The sequence below is a fragment of the Nicotiana tomentosiformis genome, chromosome 12, assembly GCF_000390325.3.
Source record: "Nicotiana tomentosiformis chromosome 12, ASM39032v3, whole genome shotgun sequence".
NCBI classification, from domain to species: Eukaryota; Viridiplantae; Streptophyta; class Magnoliopsida; order Solanales; family Solanaceae; genus Nicotiana; species Nicotiana tomentosiformis.
Window position 1 is genome coordinate 131,790,466 of NC_090823.1, and position 21,015 is coordinate 131,811,480.

At 35.4% G+C, this 21,015-nt stretch overlaps 1 protein-coding gene across 2 annotated transcripts; it reads left to right on the plus strand.

The window, feature by feature from the left end:
- Positions 1–9,643: 9,643 nt before the first annotated feature.
- LOC104116302 (novel plant SNARE 13) lies at positions 9,644–19,032 on the plus strand. 2 transcript variants are annotated; one of them, XM_070191464.1, is made up of 11 exons: positions 9,702–10,124; positions 12,220–12,312; positions 12,713–12,806; positions 14,949–14,986; positions 15,608–15,702; positions 17,143–17,222; positions 17,328–17,384; positions 17,471–17,563; positions 17,686–17,760; positions 18,213–18,321; positions 18,894–19,032. In XM_070191464.1, exons 1-10 carry the CDS (start codon positions 10,045–10,047, stop codon positions 18,315–18,317), a joined length of 810 nt encoding a protein of 269 aa, XP_070047565.1. In that variant the 5' UTR covers positions 9,702–10,044; the 3' UTR covers positions 18,318–18,321; positions 18,894–19,032. The 2 variants fall into 2 exon arrangements, with proteins under 2 accessions (XP_009625421.1, XP_070047565.1); XM_009627126.4 differs by lacking the exon at positions 18,894–19,032 and having other exon boundaries at positions 9,644–10,124; positions 18,213–18,708.
- Positions 19,033–21,015: the final 1,983 nt, after the last annotated feature.

Sequence of the window (21,015 nt, forward strand, 5' to 3'; positions counted from 1 at the left end):
TCGAGAAAAATACACTTAGAAATACTTTTTAAAGATTGGTCAAATATTAATTGCTGCTCAAAAGTACTTTTCAAATTAATTAGCCAAACACAAAGTATTTCTTACAAAAAGTATTTTTTTGAAATGTACTTTTGAAAAAAATACTTTTCAAAATAAAATAATTTTAGAAGCTTTACCAAACAGACTATTAGTAATGCATCAAGAGTCAAACACGTTGCTCTTTGACCACGACCTTTTTATATGCATATATTTGAATTATTAATTGTTGTGACTTATAGTAATTATATTGTTATGTAGTTTTCAAATATATATAAATTTTATTTTAAAACTTAAAGATTATATGTCTGAATTCATGGTAAGTTAAAAAGTTTGACTCTCAAAATCTAAAAAATATCATCATTTTGGGACAAAGGAAGTAATATTTGACAAAAATCACCGTAACATATTGCTTTAAGGCATTATTGGGAGGGATTCTTAATTTCGTTTAGGGTTTAAGCTATGGAGAAAAAAAGAGAATATTACAAGTTTTCTTCAATAATAAAGAAATTACTGATCTTCGTCACATACTTCTCGCTCTAGTTACCTGAAAAGCTGTATCTATAAATTTTATAAATGTATATAAAAACAGTAAAAGCAAAATAACGTATAGATAATAGTATTATAATTCAAAAATGATTTAATATTTAGCTTAAGCGGGATTTTCTTCCATTGAAAAAGTTAAAAGGAGTGTGATTTTTCATTAGAATGATGATATTATCTGATTATTACTGAAACCATAATATTAATTACGTATTTTTACCTCAATTTATCATTTGACTATAATAAATTAATATGATATGATGTAACTCCTATAAAATTTTAGAAAGAATTACAAGAAAATATACGTGACTTCACACCATAACAAAAAAGGCCCATATTTTTAAGTTTTACCCGACCTAACCCATATTGTACATATTTTGAAAGCACTAGCAAATTCAAAATCTGTGTTCTTACAACCATTGCTTCTAAAAGCTATGAAATTAAATACGTGTTCTCACAACCATTGCTCTCAATCTCTCTCTCTCTCTCTCTCTCTCTCTCTCTCTCTCTCTCTCTCTCTCTCTCTCTCTCTCTCTCCCCCCCCCCCTCTCTCTCTTCTTCTCACATCTTCTACATATGCTTCAAGGGGCCATATATTTTCTGCTTCTCCTGCTGTGTCACCTGGTTGCAATGTAAGAAAATTGAAGAAAAGAAGTGTAATGACCTAACCGGTCATTTTGACTTTTAGAACCTCGCCCCCCTAAATAAAACTTCCCGAATATGTTTTTAATAATTTACGACTTGCGAGGATGATTTGGTTCAGAATTTAAAAGTGATCGGGTTGAAATCGGAACAATTGGTTCCTTAGTCTGGCTTTAAAAGGCCAAGTTTGACTTCGGTCAACATTTTAAGAAAACGACCCCGGAATTGGGATTTGACGGTTCCAACAGGTTCGTATGATGATTTCGGACTTGGGCGTATGTTCGAATCGGGTTTTGGATAACCCGAGAGAGTTTTAGCGCTCAATAGTGAAAATCAACTATTTGAAGGTTTAAAATTCTTTAAATTTGGATTGGAATAGGTTTTGGAGTAATCGAGATCCGTTTTGAATTTCGAGTCTGGGAATAGCTCCGTATAGTGATTTAAGACTTGCACGCAAAATTTGGTGTCATTTCGAATAGTATACGTATATTTCGGCGCATTTAGAGTAAGTTTGAAGAATTTGAAATTTCTAAGTTGAATCGATTTGGTATGGGGTACGATTCTTAGATTTGATATTGTTTTACACGTTTTGAGAGTTCGAGCGAGTCCGTTTTATAATTTCAAACCTATTGGTATGTTCGGACGGGGTTCCGGGGGGGCCGAGTGTTAACCGGACGAGGCTCAGATCTATTTTGAAATTTTGAAGAAGAGCTGAAGCCTTCTGCTTCTGGTACGTACACACCTGCGCTTGGACAGCTGCAGGTGCGACTCTCGCAGATGCTAGGTTTATGCGTAGAAGCGGAAAAGGGAAGGGAAGGCCATCGCCGCAGATGCGGAATTTTGGCTCACCTGCGATCGCGCAGGTGCGAAGCAGTGTGCGCAAATGCGAGCTTGGCCAAGGCTAGTGAGACTCGCACCTGCGAGGAACTTCCGCAGGTGCGAAGCCACAGGTGCAATAAATCTGCTTGGACAAAACCTTCAAACGGACGAAGCTCAGTCCACTTTTGTTCGTTTTTCTTCCATGTTTGGGCGATTTTAGAGCTTTTTGAGAGGGGATTTCAACTAACAACTTGCAAGTAAGTTAATTCTACACCCCTTGAGTTAAATACATAAATTATGGGTAGATTATAACCGGTAAATCTTAGAAATCAAGGGTTTAGATGAAAAACTTAGATTTTTATAAAAATGAGATTTTAACCACGAAAATGGTTATGGAATTGGATAATAATTATATATTTGAGTTCTTGAGATTATGGGTATCGTTTTCATCAGAAATTTTTTGAAATCCGGGCACATGGGCCCGGGGTGAATTTTAGAAATTTTACCATTTTGGATAGGGTGATTTATTTAATAGATGAATTTCGAATTATTGAACATGTATTAATTATTTTATATAACTTTTGGATAGTTTCGAATTTTTCGGCATCGAATTGAGGTTTTTACGCGATATTTTGATCGAAAAGTGGACTTCGAGACAAGGTAAGTCTATTGTCTAATCTTGTAAGAGGAAAATTACCCCATAGGTGATTAAATTAATAATTATTGCTAATTGTGGGGCTATGTACACACGAGGTGACGAGAGTCCGTACGTAGCTACTATCTATGCTAAAAGCCCGTGTAGTTTAGGACTCAAAGCATGAATTATGTGTGTAAATTGTATCCTTTATTTAATTAAATTATTTAAAATATATTGTGAATTGTTAGGGATAGATAGTAAGATATGAAAATCTTATATACTTAATTTTCTGCTTAAATTAATTAATTGTGAAAAGAATTATTCATCCTCTCGAATTTACCAATAATAATATACTTTCCTTCCGGAGGTATATAAGAAAATGTCCTCCTTTCTTGTGGAGCGGGTCGAACGTCTCAGCAGTATAGATGCATTTATGGATTGCGCCGCACGTCCCTCGACAATATACACGACACTCTGGCTCGGGTCGTACGACCTCGGCAGAAATTATGCCTAATAATAATAATAATTATTATACGATGCCTTTTATTTTAATTGCAGTTTGTGAATTTAATTAATAGATTGGAAATTATCGCATTAAAGGTATTTAATTATTTATGTTGGTTAAATAAAGTTATTGTAAACTCTGTGAATCGTATTGATTTAGATATTCTAGTTTTACTTCCATTATTATTATTGACCCTTAGTAAGTGTCAAAGTCGGCCATCTCGTCTCTACCTATTCGAGATTAGGCTTGATACTTACTGGATACACGTTGTTTACGTACTCATGCTACACTTGCTGCACTTTTTATGCAGGACCTGAGACAGGTGCTATTGTCAGATCTATCGGTGTGCACCCTCGATATCCAGATGCTTAGTGGTGAGCTGCCCTTCTAAGCCATTCTGCAGCAACTAGTGCCTCTTCCTGAATTTTTATTCTGTCTATTTCATTCCAGACAGTATTTGTAATTTTTATATAATCTACTAGATGCTCATATTTATAATTTTTGTATAATCTACTAGATGCTCATACACTTGTGACACCAAGTCTTGGCATACATACTAGTAAAATTTTTGGACTTGATTATTTTTTATTTATTTACTAGAATCTTTTCATATTATTTTAAATTGCTGCAATTAAGAAGAGTTTAATTACTCGGTTAATTTTTAAAGAATTAAATATGGGTTTAAATTACTTGTTGGCTTGCCTAGCTGTCACGGCCCAAAACTAACCCCTGTCGTGATGGCGCCTATCGTGGAACTAGGCAAGCCGACTCAGTTCCAAAACAAAACGATATTTTCATTTCAAAGATAATTTCAAGGTTATTTAACATAAAACCTCCATTTAAAGAGTTCAAATCAAAGAAAAATATAAGTGCGAAAAAGAAAAGCCCGACATCGGGGTGTCACTAGTCATGAGCATCTGCTACAATCTGTCTAATAATATCAAGGCTAACTCAGCCTGAAAAATAGCTAAATACAACTAGAGGAAGATAAGAGGGAGAAGAGCAGGGGCTGCGATCGCCAAACAACTACCTTGCTATCTCCAAGAGAATCTGCAACCAGAACACTCAATAACCGCTACCGTGTCTAGCTATACCTGAATCTGCACATAAGGTGCAGGGAGTAACGTGAGTACGCCAACTCAGTAAGTAATAACAATAAATAAAGAATGAGCAGTAGTGACGAGCAATAAAGCATATAACGTTCATATCAGGAAATCTCAGTAAAATACCACATGCTTTTAAAATCAGGATTTGAATCAAACATCTCGTTTAAACCCAGTTCCAGTAAAAATTATTTAAAGATATCTTTCCAACAGTTTTTCAAATGAAGGCTCAATGCAAAAGTGAGCAAAAATGATGAAATCATAAACAGCCCCTCGGGCAAAACATCACTCATATACAGCCCCTCGGGCAAACCTCACAATCACTTTTGCCACTCGGGCATACCTCACAATCACTTATGCCTCCCAGTCACTCAGCACTCGGCACTCGCACTCAGTAGGTACCTGCGCTCACTAGGGTGTGTACAGACTCTGGATGGGCTCCTTCAGCCCAAGCGCTATAATCTACACGGACAACTCACGTGCGATAATAATAAAGTATGCTGCAGGCGGGCAGCCCCGATCCACACTCATCCTCACAAATCAGGCCCTCAGCCTCACTCAGTCATAAAATATGTTGCAGGCGGGCAACCCCGATCCACACTCATCCTCACAAATTAGGCCCTCGGCCTCATTCAGTCATAAAGTATGCTGCAGGCGGGCAGCCCCGATCCACACTCATCCTTACAAATCAAGCCACTTGGGCATTTCAGTAAAATAGGGCATTCGGCCCAAAATATTTATATGCATTAAAATAAAGTCATAAAACTGAGTTATGCGGTAAACAAATATAAACATTACTGAGTATAGATTTTCAATCGAAAGCAGTGAGAGAATGGTAAGAAATAGCCCCTAAGGGTCCAAACAGCATTGGCGCAAGGCCCAAACATGGCATTCAACCCAATTTACAGAAATTCTTTCTAAAACATATAAGTATCAAATGGTTTCGACAAAGTATGCAACTTTACAGTTGCTACGGGACGGACTAAGTCACAAATCCCTAACAGTGCACGCTCACACGCCCGTCACCTAGCATGTGCGTCACTTCAAAATAATAGAATGATACAAAATCCGGGGTTTCATACCCTCAGGGCTAGATTTACAATCGTTACTTACCTCAAACCCGGCAAATCTCTAACCCGCAATGATCTTGCCTCTGGACTCGGCCTCCAAATGCTCCAAATCTATTCACAATCAGTACAATACCATCAATACGCGCTAATGGAATGAATTCCACAATAAAAACTACAAAAATTAGACCAAAATCCGAAATTGGCTCAAACTCGGCCCCCGGGCCCACGTCTCAAAATCCGACAAAATTCACAAAACTAGAAAGCTCATTCACTCACGAGTCTAACTATACTAAATTCATCAAAATCCGACATCGTTTGGTCCTTCAAATCCTTAAATTACCCTCAAAAAATTCCAAGCCCTAACCCCTCGTTTTCACAAATTGCCATGACTAAAACAATGAGAAATCACCATATATACAAGTATTAGGGCTCAAGTAACTTACCTCAACGAAATCCCCTTGATTCCCTCTTCAAACCTCTCCCAAAAGCTCCAAAAACCGAGTTGAAATTGTGAAGAATGACCAAAATTCGCGAAGGGTTCTATTTATGGTTTCTGCCCAGATTTTTCGCACCTGCGGCCATTTTCTCGCACCCGCGCGACCGCACCTGCGGTCCAAGAAGCCGCACCCGCGCAACTCACTTAATCACCCAGATTTCGCACCTGCGGACCCCTTCCTCGCACCTGCGGACTCGCATCTGCGGTCCCAGGTGCGCATCTGCGAAACCAACCCAAACTCCTCATCTCCGCATCTGCGCTCAAAGCCTCGTACCTACGGGCTCGCAGATGCGGCCAATTCTTCGCACCTGCGTTCCCAGCCTTGGTCCAGCATCTCCCGCACCTGCGCACTCCCCACGCGTACCAACGGCCTCGCACCTGCGACCCTTTCTTTCGCAGGTGCGGAAATAGCAGAAGGAGCAGCTCGAGCTGTAATTTTCCAACTTCAACAAATCCGTTAACCACCCGGAATCACCCCGAGGCCCTCGGGACCTCAACCAAAAATACCAGCAAGTCATATATCAACATACCAACTTAGTCGAACCTTCGAATCACTCAAAACAACATCAAATCATCAAATTACCGTCGGATTCAAGCCTAAGAACTTCTAAATTCCCAAATTCGACAACCGATGCCAAAACCAACCAAACCACGTCCGAATGTCCTCAAATTTTGCACACACGTCACAAATGACACTATGAACCTGCTCCAACTTCCGGAATTCCATTCCGACCCCGATATCAAATTTTTCACTGCCGACTGAAATCGTCAAATTTTCAATTTCGCCAATTCAAGCCTAATTCTACCACGGACCTCCAAATCACATTCCGGACGCACTCCTAAGTCCAAAATCACCTAACGGAGCTAACGGAATCATCAGAATTCAAATCTGAGATCTTTTACACATAGGTCAACATCCAGTTTACTTTTCCAACTTAAGTTTCTACTTAAGAGACTAAGTGTCTCAATTCACTCCGAGTTTCTTTCGGACCCGAACCAACTAACCCGATATAACATAATATAGCTGAATAACACACAAAAAAGTAGAAATGGGGAAAACGGGGCTATAACTCTTGAAATGACCGGCCGGGTCGTTACACTAACTGTAGTGTTGGGCGCCATCACGACATATATGTGAAATTGGGTCGTGACATGAAGTCCACCATTGAAGGCCATTCAAAGCTTTGCTTTTGAAAATATGATTTTTTGAGTTTGTTAGTTGTTTGAATTGGGTATTGTTCTAATTGATTGACAATGTCAATCAATTATTCAAAATTTAAATTTGAAGTGATTTGGAGTAGATTTGAGCAATATTTGAGTTAAATTTCAGAAAAAACGCAAGGAAGAAGACGAAGTCAGTTTTTAAGTCAGTTTTTTGTATAATTATGTATAATCTTGTATAATAGTGTATATGAGTGTATAAACACATCTTATACACTATTATACACTTTTATACACCTTTATACAAGCGTCTGTAGACGATCTTCTTCCACGATTTTCAGTTGTAATTCTTGTTCAAAACCAATCCAAATCTTCATTAAATGACTTCAAATTTTATATACAACCTCCTTATACTATTTCTAACAAGTCTAAATAACACCCACTCCAAATTTCTTACAAAATCAAATTCGGAATTTAAACCCACATATTTAAGTTTATTAAAAATCTAATTTTCACCATCCAAATGGATTTGGTTTGTTGAACTAATATTTGAGTCACAGTTACTGATTCGAAAATTAACTTAAAAGTTTGAGCAATTTTTTTTAAAAATTAAATAGTAATTTCGAGAACCTATTGGAATTGGATATTGAATATTAGCCTATTATTTTTGGACTAGTTGGTTGTAAATTGAAATGTGAGCTATAAAATTGAAAAATATGGAGCCCAATTGTTCTTATGCGAAATTTTCCCCAAATTTTATCGACTTACGATATTGGTTAGTGCAAGTGAGCTCAATGTTTGCGTTACGTGAGTGAAACACAAATTTGGCTACTTAAAAAACAAACTAAAGGAAAAATAAAGATTTTGGATTACAGTTTCAATGTGTAATTTCAGATATTTATACCAAAAAGCCCACCTTACTAAACTACGGTAGTCTCATCAAAGAAAAAGATTCGTATTCAAATCAACACCAAAAAAAATAGTCATTACCAAATATTTAGGCATTTAACTCATTGATTAAGTATATTTATGTGCTACTCACTAGGTTTTTGTTACTCTATCTAATTAATTAGGTTGGATTAGTAAGCCATATGTTTACATCAATCTTCATATATCTAGTAATGACAATGCTAGTGGTATGTATTTCTTCATCCTTAGCTGAATATCTTGACGAGGCTCGAGCTCTGAATATATAGTCGTTGCATGTAGCGTTTTGCCCATAATTAAACTTTTCGATACGAATTCAGATTAGTCGGACCCTAAAACGCATACGAAACGTGAGTGAGAGACCAAAAAAAGAATCTTCATATGAAGAAGTGGAACCATGATTTCAAGTTTATGTGTTCGAAATTCTAATCGTTTTAAGTTACTGGGTTCTAAATTAAATAATTTTATATATTTAATTATTTTTTAAAGACAAATACAATATTCGAATCAAATCTACTGGATTCAACCGAACTCGCTCCAGATACTGTGGCTCCGCACCTGTTCATATAGTAAGTAGAGTATTTATGTAACACTCATGATGCACATTGTTTTGCTATTATCCTTCAGCACGTTTTATGTCAAATTCTGACAAATGCAGTAACCGTTGGTTGACTCTCCTAATAATTAGTTAACGTAAGTTTCTCGAAAGCATGGATTAGAATAATTAAGAAATTAGAGGACGAAATCATAATTTTCAAAAGAAAGTGATCGTTAGAAAAATATTGCAATTAGTGGACTTCTTAACGGTAATGATTCTTGTCTATTGACAGCTCAATTACCGGCTAATATTGTTAATTAATTTGGATCACACAACTTTTGGACGGATAAAACAACCACTCCATAAAGGTAGTTTTGGTTCAAATATAAATTTGATGGGTTCACGAACACAATATATTTTTAAAATTTTAGCTTCAAATATGTTATTTATTACAATCTTAGTGCCTTCAAAAAATATTATTTAATTATAATTTTAGTAATTTCTCATATTTATATTAATGTTTCATATCAAAAATATTAAATTTTACTAAAACCAATAAATATAAACTGATCTCTGAATGATTAGATGGACATGACGAATTCGAATTTTAATATCATATACAAAGTTTGGTATTCGAGATTTCGCGTAGAAAGTAAAAATCCCACAATAGATTTTTCCCAATAATAAACAAAAACCAATAACTGTAGGTATACTTATTTTTTTTCTTCCATTTATTAATTTTTATCTTTAAAGAGTGTGATAGTGTAGGAGATTAGGAGTCACCGTCAAGAATTATGATGCCATAAATACAATTCTTTATCGTTAATCACATTTTTCAAGTTCGAACCTTAAAAACGAGAAAATTCTAAAAAAAGTAATTTATTTTTTAATGAATCTTACAATGTATAAATCAGAACTGTTAGGAGCCCAAAAATAATTAAACAAAATATAAAATTGATCGATTGACTGAAACTAATTATATTTGCTATCCAAAAAGTACATGAAATATATATATTATATGTATATAATAATATATATATATATATATATATATATTATCGACTATTATTTTTGGGACCAATTAAATTATATATTTTTCAAAATAATTAGGTGCAGGAAACTAATGCAAGGGTGTCAAAGGAAAAGAACAGAAAAAAGTGTCCATTGGCAGCCTGTACTTCCATTATTATTTTCCTTATTAACAAACACACAAATAATCAATTCTTTTTTTCCTCTCTTTCTCATCCCTTCTTTTCCCTTTTTTTTTTCCCATTCAAGAACCCTAAACCATCCCAAATCCAATTTCTTTTCCCTCTATGTATTTTCTGTCCCTTGTTAAAAACTCAACTTGAGAGCTATCAGTTTTCAATTTCAGTTATTTGCAAAAGTAGCCACTTTTAATCTCTATTTTGTTAAAAATGGTGTGATTTCTGGGTAAATTGTCAATTTTTGCAGAGTTGGGTATTGTTTTAATATCTTTGATCTGCCGGTGAGGAATTTGTTTGGGGTTCTAATCCGGCAATAAACGAAGAAGAAGAAGAATAAGAGAAAATTGGAGGCCCCAAAAATGGCGAATTTGGACTTGCAAATGAACCCACAAATGGAGCAGATCCATGGAGAAATTCGCGATAATTTCCGAGCCCTAGCGTAAATTCTCCATTCTTTTTCTTATTCTTTTTTCATTTAATGAATAGTTGAATACTGTTGCTTTTTTTTTTTCTTCTTTCTTTCCATTTTTGATTTGCATTATGTATTTTTAGATATAATAATTTGAAATAAAAGGGGCCTAAATGAAGTGGGACAGATATAGAGGATTCATATAGCCGACCCCAACTAATTTTGGATTGAGTCATAGTTATTTTTTTTAATGGTGTTTGGGCTAGCTTGCACTCACCTCAATTATTCCACCGGGTATACCTTACAGGTACCGGGGTAACTTTGCACACTAAAGCTTAGGGAAATGGGAAGAAGCCACCTACTGTTTTTTTGCCTCTGCTTGGGTTTAGTGGTAGTTATTTCTTGTTGTAGAGATAAAAATGAAAACTTTCAAGCTTGTACTGTAGGATAGAGCAGTTAATTGAGATATGATTGAAGTTATTGTAGTTGTTGTTTCTTGTTGTAGAGATAATAATGGAATCTTTCAGGCTTGTACTTTAGGATAGAGCAATTAATGGAGATATTATAGAATATAATGAAAACTGTCTGCCTTTCCTTTGTGAGAATGGCTCTGAATTTAATTGCTTTATATTCTTATGCTTCAACAGTGAAATGAGAGAAGTCTCCCTCTCATAGCAGTATAGCTATAATGAAAAACCCGGATGGTTAAATCTTTATTTTTTTCCTATTTTGGTGTCTTGGGTGGAACTCCACCTATGTGCATGTGCAAAAGCATAGAACTTGGATAAGAAAAGATGGTTGTGGTTGGTTAATGGTAGACTAAACAAATAGTCTAATGATATAGGGAATTCTTAATGCCAACCCAGCTAATTTGGGGTTGAGGTTTGGGTGATTCATTTATTTGAAGTTATGGGTGGAGCTCAGCCTACATGCATGTGCAAAAGCATAAAGCCTGGATACAGGAAAAAGTGTCGTGGTAGGTTGACGACTAGGCTAAACAAATAGTCTAATTATGATACAGAGGATTTTGTATAGCCCATTCCAACTAGTTTGGCACTGAAGGTTAGTTAATTGATTGATTTGAACTTGGGGTTTGGTTGGGTGTCAGTTAGAGATTTAAGTTAGTTTGCGGTGGAGCTCCTTTGAGAGATGTCTTCTAACTTGTCATGAATTCTGAGGTGGTTTCAGTATCTGCTGAGTCATTATCTTTGTTGGTTAGTAAATCTGTTAAGTTATTATAGTAGCTTAAACTCTTTTTTCTGAGGAATGATTGTCAAGTTATTGCTCTTGATTTAGGAGCCCCATTTTACTATTTTAGCTAGTCAAATAATCTCATGCTATGGCCCCCAGATGTATTATAGATGAGACAAAAAAATGTCAGAGACTGAATTGCTAAATGAATCATCTTAACGGAGAATGAGAAACTAGGCCGTTTACTAAGTGTACTGTACGTTGGACCAATAACAGATAATAGGAGATTATGATATTGCAAATTAATGCTCTTTCATTTGTTACCCGTGTCACCCATAATTGCTATTTGCTTCTCTGTCCATTAAAGTGCTTTTCGTAACTTTTTGGTTAAAATAGTAAAATATTGAAGGATGATATGACACCGCCAAGGTTTATAGTCCAGCAGTATCAGTGGGATTCTTCCAAACTATAGGTATTGGTTCGATCCCAGTACCCACTCTCCCCGGCTATGAATACATGCATAATTGAAACTTGCTGTAGTCTCCCCCCCCCCCCCCCCCCCCAAAAAAAAAAAAAAAAAAAACCTATCTATCTACACACACAGAGTTACAAAGGGCGTCTGGTCTTAGTAAGATTGTGCTTTTTGCCTGCCAGTGAAGATATTTTTTTGTAACTGTTAGCTCTTTTGTTTTAATCACGACGCCGGCCCCACTAGCTTGGAGATCAAGGCGTAGTAATAATAGTTGTTGCTTTTGCAGCAGATCGTTCAGTATTTATTTCCTCTTTTCTGTTTCTATTGTTTCATTGAGAGTGCTTTGTGGTTTCCTACCAGATTTCTGTTCCTTAACCGGCAATACCTGTGCATGGCCCTGAGCATTTCCTTTTCACTGCATTGTACACTTATTTGCATGTTTGTTTTTCTATTTTTCCTCAGAAATGGCTTTCAAAAGCTGGATAAGATCAAAGATTCCAACAGACAGAGTAAACAGTTGGAAGAGCTTACAGGGAAGATGAGAGAATGTAAAAGGTAGCACTTTTTATCTTCTCCCTGATTCCGTACTTGTATAGATGGAATTGCCCACCTTTAGTGATGCCACATTTGTTCTTTCAATTTCGAGAATTGTGTTTGATCCTTCAAAATTAAATCAGGAATTCAAACAATTAGAACGGTTTATGTCTAAGCTGAATAAACTTTTTTTTATAAAGGTCTCAAGATTAAAAAACTCAATACCGACTAAAAGACATTATAGTATTTATTTTGGTCCTGAATTTTGTCTGTTTTTTACGAGTTCTTATTTCTAGTTTACTAAGGTTATTAGAGTGCTTAACTTTATCAGAAATAACTGTGTTATTACTTGTGAATTCGAATAATTAGTTTCCTTGTTACAGTGATCGTTAATACTTTTACTTTCCAATTCTTCTTCAAGGTTAATTAAAGAGTTTGATCGTGAAATTAAAGATGAGGAGAGTAGAAATCCTCCTGAGATCAGCAAACAACTCAATGATGAGAAGCAATCAATGGTAAGTTGGAATCTCTAATTAAGAAAAGGGGTTTTGTCGGAATCCCATTTGGGCTTGAAGTGGTAAGCAACCCATGCACTCCAATGGTTGACTATCTTAGTTTATTCTATAACCACATGCTAATTTTGATTCATCTGTTTCCCTTTTTCTGTGCGCTGCGCTATGATCACTGTCGTTCTGAACATAAGCTTTGATCGAAGAGTGAGATTTGAAAATAATAAATAACCATGAAAACTCAGAGCACAATCTCAACGTACTGTAGTTACAAAAGAGTGCATTTACCTTGAAAAGGAGAAACAATTATCCATTTTCATTTAGTTAACACTGTTTACTTTTGGAAGGGACATTCTATGTAACTAAACTCTCATTTTAAGGTTACTGGATAAGCAATGAGTTCCTACTTCACATAAGTTTTTATCTATTGTTACACTTTTTACTGCAATTGAATTGAGACTTTGATGATTTGTGCACTTCGGCATTATAGTTTTGGTTTCATTTTCACTTTCCTCAATATATTTTTTTGAGTTAATACCCTAAAACCCCCTTAAACTCTCACGTTTTTGTCAGTTTCCTACTTAAACTATTCGGTGTCCCCAAAATCCCCCTGGACTATATTGTTCTTCATATTAAAACCCCCTCGTTGATGACATGGCATAACGTGTGTAAACACTCGATTGGGAGCGCGTGGCAGCTGAAAAAAGCCATCAAAATGGCTCACATGACAGAAAATAATGGCTAATTAGCCTAACCCTCTTTCACATTTATTTTTTTAATAAATATTCTCCTTATTTCAGTTATATGCACCTTTCTTCCTCATTTTTTTTACCATTCTTCCTTATTATTTTTACTTTTCTTCTTTATTTTTCACCTTCGTCTCATTTTTAAACCTTTTTTCTTCAATTCTCCGTATGAGTTTCCTTTGGAAAAATTTCTCCCTCTCTTGTTTCCTCTGAAATGATTTATTCTCTTTCTTGTTTTAGTCTCTTTCATGTCTTACACATATTGTTGAAAGAATACGAATTTAAATCTTCTTATTAAACCTAACACCTTGTAAAGAATAAAGTTGAATCTCTTGAACCTTCTTTATGTAATCTGGATTTAGAGAATGTAATTGTTGGCCAATTGATTTTTTATTTGCGAAATTTTAATTGTGTAATCTTTTTTATTTAATATAAGATGCTTTTTAAGAAATGCAACACTATATGCCTTTATTTATATTTTTACTGTGCTGCAAAGTGAATATAAATAAGGACTTATTCAATTGTAGTTTAGCATTACGCACAATCACAATTAAATCTAAAATTAACATAGTACATTAGATATTATTTTGGTCAAAACTCCTAAAATTAATCAACCATCCGAGAGTAATACATCATGAGTAAACAATATAAAAACTTTGTACAAACCATAAGCTAATATAGTTAGACAGACACACCTTTAAAAGTCCAACATGTGGTTTTAATATATAGGGGAATATAGTTCAGGGGGGTTTTGGGGACACCAGATAGTTTAAGTAGGTAACTGACAAAAACGTGATAGTTTAGGCGGGTTTTAGGTTGAGTTAAATAGCCACGTGTAGTGCTACATGGCACGTTTTTTAGATAATTAGGAGCGTGTACTAGACGCGCCTCTAAGAATGCAATGAGGGTTTTTTAATATGAAGGGCAATATAGTTCAGGTGGGTTTTGGGGACACCGAATAGTTTAAGTAGGAAACTGACAAAATCATGGTAGTTTAGGGGGATTTTAGGGTATTAACTCTTTTTTTTTTTTGCTTCCAAGTGTACTATCAAGCTGTCTGTGAATCCACATAAAACTTAAGCCACCAATCCTTCGGCACATCCTTCAAAACCAGCATGTTTTTGTCTTTTGGTGTGTTTCTCTTGTAAATCACAAGCGGCACTTTCCACTTTGGATCTCCATAAAAAAGGTTGTGACGAAGGGATCAAGATATGTGGGTGCTAATATCAATTTCGGGCATTGTCTTACCGGAGCCCAACTTGTTTGGGACTGAGGCGTAGTAATAGTAGTAGTAGATTAGTAGTCTTTGCCAAACTAACATTTTGGTTTGGTCCATTCACAGGATTAATATTATGCATATCACTTCTATGGAATACTGTTCTAAATTTGCTTAATTTTGCAGATCAAAGAGCTAAACTCATATGTGGCCTTGAGAAAAACGTGAGTTAATTTCTCCAATTTTTCTTTTTCCACTCTGGTTTCTGCTCCCAGAAAAGTTTCATCTCTTTTTATCTTAACTCGGGTGCTGTATCACGTAGAACTTGATTGTGTGGAATGTTTGGAGGATGGATATGTACTTAGCTGTTAATGAATTTTTGGATTTGCATGGCTTGGTTTGTGAATTATATAATGTGTATACACAGAGACCGACTCAAGGATGCAATCCCAGTATACATCAATAGGCTGTTACTTGTCAATAAAGTTACTCTAAAAAACTGATTGACATGGTTTGTCATTCAAAGATCAAACCTTCTAATTCTCGGGTTGGTTTTTGACATCAGTTGGATTGACTTCTTCAGAAGAAAATTTCTTGCATTTGGAAACTATACAAAAGTAGTACAGACCCACATTTTTAAGTCAAAGTTTTTGAAAAGGAATTTTTCTTTTAAAAGTTCAAGAAAATTGTGGCCAATGAAAAGTTATTTGAGTCGCAAGAAAAGAATTCTTAAAAACCTGATGCTGCTCCTTCATTATCTAATTATTAATTTATTATTTTAGGTTCTTTGATACAGTTAACAGATGTTTTCTGTTACCTCTCTTATTTCTGTTGCTGCTACGCAGGTATATGAGCAGTCTTGGCAATAAGAGGGTTGAACTATTTGACATGGGAGGTGCAAGTGAACCAACAGCAGAGGAAAATGTCCAAATGGCATCAGGTTGGAGCAATAACCCATTAGTACGGCTAAATTTTCTACAAAGGTTCAAAAGGGAAAATCATTAGATTTTACTTTTAATCAAGAATTCACAAACCACAAAATCTGAAATGCACAAACTCAGGACACATGAGGCAAGGTGGTCAGTATTTTCAAATTCCATCTAGGTGTGATTGTTTTGGAATCAGAACTGAAGATGGATTTATAACTAGACTCCTGTTGTTTTTGTTTTCCCCTCTATCCGATTCTTGGTATATTGGGGTCTAAAAAGCTTGATGGAAGAGTTGGCTGCCATTGATTCGTGGAATGGGAATAGACTTTTATACGAAAGGAAAAAAGAGAGGAGGAAACTGGGTGTGATAGCATGTCTGAACAAAACACCACCTACTCATGCACGACTCTTCAGCATGTATCCATGTTTAGATTCCGAAATGAGAACCATGATTCACAACGTCAACTTGTTTGCATAGCTTTTTGTTTTACTATATGTTACAGTTTTTGCTTGTGAAACTGCTGCATTTCCCTTTGTTTTAAGAGAAATCTTAACTGTCAAAACAAGATTGACTGAAGGGAGAGGTCTAGGGAGCATATTTATAAGGTTCTGACTTTGTTTAGCTTCTCTTTTCCAATTATTCGGACTTTGATGGAAGCATTTCTCTGAAGTAATTTTTGCTTAGCTTTCCATTAATAGATCTTAATATGCATGGCTTTATACTGTATTAGTCCCCCTAAAAAAGAGGCATTAGTGTTTATGTGCCCCCCTCCCCCCAAAGCGCGCTGATCTGCGCGACTACTAGTGATTCCAACTTCACGTTCTTGAGTTGTAGAGAACAATCCGAACTGAGACAATCACTTTGGATTCATTCACCTACAGCCCTCCTTCCCTGTTTAATTGCCACTCTAGCACGTGCATAGCCCAGCCCATGAGGGCCATTGCCGATTTGGCGTCCTCTCTGCCTTTCCTCCTGTATATCGCTGGCAGTCCTTCACGAATGCGGCACACACCTATTAAACAACCTTATGAAGCTATGAGGAATTAAAATATTACCTTTTGCCTTTTGTGATTGCAAAAAGACCTGCTGCACTTTCTTGCCACCATCTTTTTTTACCAGCACGGCAACGATAAAATGTGACTAATTACCCCTACTACTTTAGGAGTCATTATTTCAATTATGTGTCACAGCCTGTTCTATTTTGTAATGGTGCTGATAAGCTTTCCGTCTTATATCTTGTCTGTTCCGCATCTGTGTGAAGATGAGCAGAAAATCATCCGTGTTCATGTGTCAGTTGTGTTTATACTAGCTGTGCATATCCAATTTGACCTAGCAATAGTTGGATGCATCACTTGACTGGTTTATATCTTAATGTATCGTTATGAGAATGCATCAAGCAACTTGTGGACCCATTTTTCTGGTCTTCTCATTCATTTTAATTTTCTTGCAGCAATGTCAAATCAGGAGCTTATCAGTGCTGGAAATAAGACAATGGATGAAACTGATCAAGCCATTGAGCGGTCCAAACAGGTTCATAGTTCATTTTGACGCTGTTTCAAGATATCTACCATCCGTATTTTAAGCTTGTTTCGGGATATCTACCATCCGTATTTTAAAGTTATTTCTAATTTGTAGGTTGTTCACCAAACACTTGAAGTGGGAACACAAACCGCTACTACCTTGAAAGGCCAAGTGAGTATCATCATAATTGTTCATCTCCTTTGTTTTGTTGGTTTTAGAACATCCGTATAAATATTGGTAGTCTCTTTGTTATGTAGACTGATCAAATGGGTCGTGTTGTCAATGAGCTTGACACAATTCAGTTCTCCATTAAAAAGGCATCCCAGCTTGTCAAGGAAATTGGACGGCAGGTGTGTTTGTAAAGTCCCCCATATTTATGCCATAAACTGTTTGTGTTCTTTCTTTACCATAAACTGTTTGTGTTCTTTCTTTCTCTTTGTAGATTAATTAATCTAGCTCCCAACTTTTTCAGGTTGCCACGGATAAATGCATCATGCTTTTCCTCTTCCTCATTGTCTGTGGTGTAATTGCCATAATTGTTGTGAAGGTAGTTTCTCATGCCATGGGTTAGTTTAAGCAAATAAATATATTGTTGATATCCTTGCTTAGTTCAACTCAAGACCACATATTGCTGTTCTGCCACTTATCACCCACCCAAAAAAAAGAGTTGCAGTTCTGCTTAAAATTGTAGATGTGTAGGTCATGAAATTTCGGAAAAAGGCTTTCCATTTTTTGAGATTGTTATAGACGCGGTTTTGTTATATGTTATTACTATGCTTTAGTGTCTACTGTCTGCGTGGATGCATAAAAGAGCTCATATTTTTTCTATGCAAGTGCTGACTGTAGGTCGGAAAAAAGGTGTTGATTGTAGTTGGTGACATCTTCGGGCTCTCACTATTTTTAGCCTATTTCTGCATTCTACGTCTGCAATCTGTTAAGTTGTTCACCAGACTATCTGCTAAATGTTCTGTTTAACAGCTTCTTTTCTTATGCTTTCAGGTTGTGAATCCCCACAACAAAGACATAAGGGATATCCCTGGACTGGCTCCTCCAGCGCCTTCACGGAGATTGCTATATCTAAAGCCTGGACAAGATTTCGTGTAAATCTGTAAGGACGGATCTATCCAATTTTCTATATGGTGCCACTGTAAAGAAGTATCAGAGGAATGCTATTCATGGAGAGCTGTTTGTTTACTGTGATCTCCTTGCCTGAGTTGTGCATACCGTATTTGTTCTGTTGTGCATTTCTTTTTCTTTTGTTTCCTTTTTTCTATTATGTAAATCATACACGATATTTGTCTTGTATTCACCTTCTTTTCCATTTTATGGTGCATTGGATTCATTCTGTAAACTCTTGAGTGTAGAAGAGTTGCAAGGAGACGTAGAAAACAACTACTATACTCATTTATGCTATTTCTTCATTTATGTATGTCCAACACTGCTGTTTTGAGGTCGATTTAGATGACCACGTGAATGAGTTTCGTTTATTTCTTTATCTTTGAAGTGGTAAATCACTCTTCGGGTGCCAATGGTGCCCCCCCCCCCCCCAAACCCCACCCCCCACTTTTCGGTGTCTTTTCCCCATTGGTGACATGATGCTGTTGGAATTGAAACTGCTATTCACAAGAAATATCCAAAGTTGACAACTTGTTCATTCTGTGTGCTAATTTGTCTGTCTAGGTACAGTTCTGAAGAATGGTCAGAGTTTAAATTGGTAGTGATGGCTAAATGTGCAGATAATGCAGGGATTATGATGCAAAATTTGGTTTGCAATTTTCTCCTTTGGTTACTTGAAACTGCAGATACAAAGGACCCTCTGGATATTCCCTTGATAGGTGCCAAGTGCCGAGCCATGGGGTCGGGATAGACGGATTTAGGATTTAAAGTCAGTGAGTTTAAAATATCGTTATATTCGCTATTCTTTTATGAAGATGAGTTCAAACTTAATGGACCGTTAGTATAAATATAGGATAACTCTGTTCACTAATGTTAAACAAATAGGAAGAGATCACGTAGCAACTTCTTATGTCTGCTGAAAATTGAATTCCTATCTGCAATCATTATCTGCGATGATTGGTGATGAAAAAAAAATTCAAAGCTACAATTGAATTGTCTCCAGTTAATGATTTGGCATTGGGATGAAACAAAGAAGGAAAGTGACTGGGTTATGGGTATGACTAAAATTTCTATTTTTGTTATTTTGCTTGCCAAACTTCCAACAAGATAATACCGAATACCAACTCATTAATTTAGATAGCAACAAACAACTTGAATTAATGATACCAATGACATCTATAGCAAAAAGAATAAAACCTTTCAATCATATCGTTTTCACACAGATTAAGAAATTTAATTTTTAATATTAGTTAGCAATAAAATTGATCATATTAACGTTTACTATCTTTTCACATAAATACTCCAACACTATTTACATCAAGCACAATATAAAAAAAAAATAATTAATTCATTCTTGAAATATGGAAAAATCAGATATTTTGGACCATAAAAAAAGACCAAAAAATCACTTGGACCGATAGAGTAGTAATCTACTTCCAAGTTTCCTGTTTTGTATTTTGTGAGTCTATTTTACACATGATTATATTGTAATAATCAAATCTCAATATTGGTAGAGTTCAGTTTTACCAGTACAAATGAATAAAAGTTAACTTGATCAAATCAGTAACTTAGTTTGATCAAATAAAGCCACGACAAAGTTCCTTTAATAAGATTCTTCTATATTTCTATTTTTAAATTATCATAAGTACTAGAAGAAATTTTCAAATCAGTTACCAATTTCTAAACATTTTCCTTCAACGTTCTTAATTTCTTTTCCATTTCTTGTTTTGGGTATGCTGAAGATATCTTCATCATAATTTAAAATAAAGAACATCACCGCGAAATCAAACTCCACATCAACAAATCCGAGCTTCCTCTCCAAATTCAATTCACCACTACTTCGCTACAAATGTGGCTAGGGTGTTCATAAAAATCGAACCAAACCGACCAAAAAAATCGATACTTTTTAGGTTTGGTTTGGTTTTGATTTTGAATTTTAAAATCGATCAAATTTAGTTTGGTTTAAATAGAAAAATAACCGAAAAAATCAGAACCAAACCGACTATAGAAGTAACTATTTAAATATTATTTACACACACACACACACACACACACACATATATATATATAAAAAGTTTCTAAAATTTTATGGTACAATTAGTCGTTTGTATTTTTAGTCTAGTTCTTTACTATTATAATAATCTAATTCTTTGCTTGTAGTTTTCTTTTCCTAAGTACAAAGGATTTATTTTTTGTTAAAAATAATTAATTTTTAATTGAGTAATTAAATTATTCATCACTATTTGATTCAATTATCATCAATACATCTTGGTAAATGATAGATTTCTCAAAGAGCAATTGGTTTGGTAATGTTACGTTGAAAATGTAGTAGGCAGAATATGTGGTTGGTAGTGTATGTCTCATATTTAAGAAAAAACCTGATAAATAACCGAAAAATAATAAAAACTGATAAAAAACGAATCGATAAAAAATCGATTTAATTTGTTTGGTTTGGTTCTAATATTTGAAGAATTGATTTACTTTGTTCGATTTCTTTTTAGGGAAAACTGATCCAAATCGAACTATAAACAAAAAAGAGGTAAAATAGCGGATTTTGGCAGCGGAACAAGAATAAGAAGGGGGCGGAGGATGGCGGGAATTGGATTTTGGGAAATATTTTTCTATTTATGAAAATAATAATTACATTTATATACTATGACCAATGTGTAATATCTGAAATTCCACT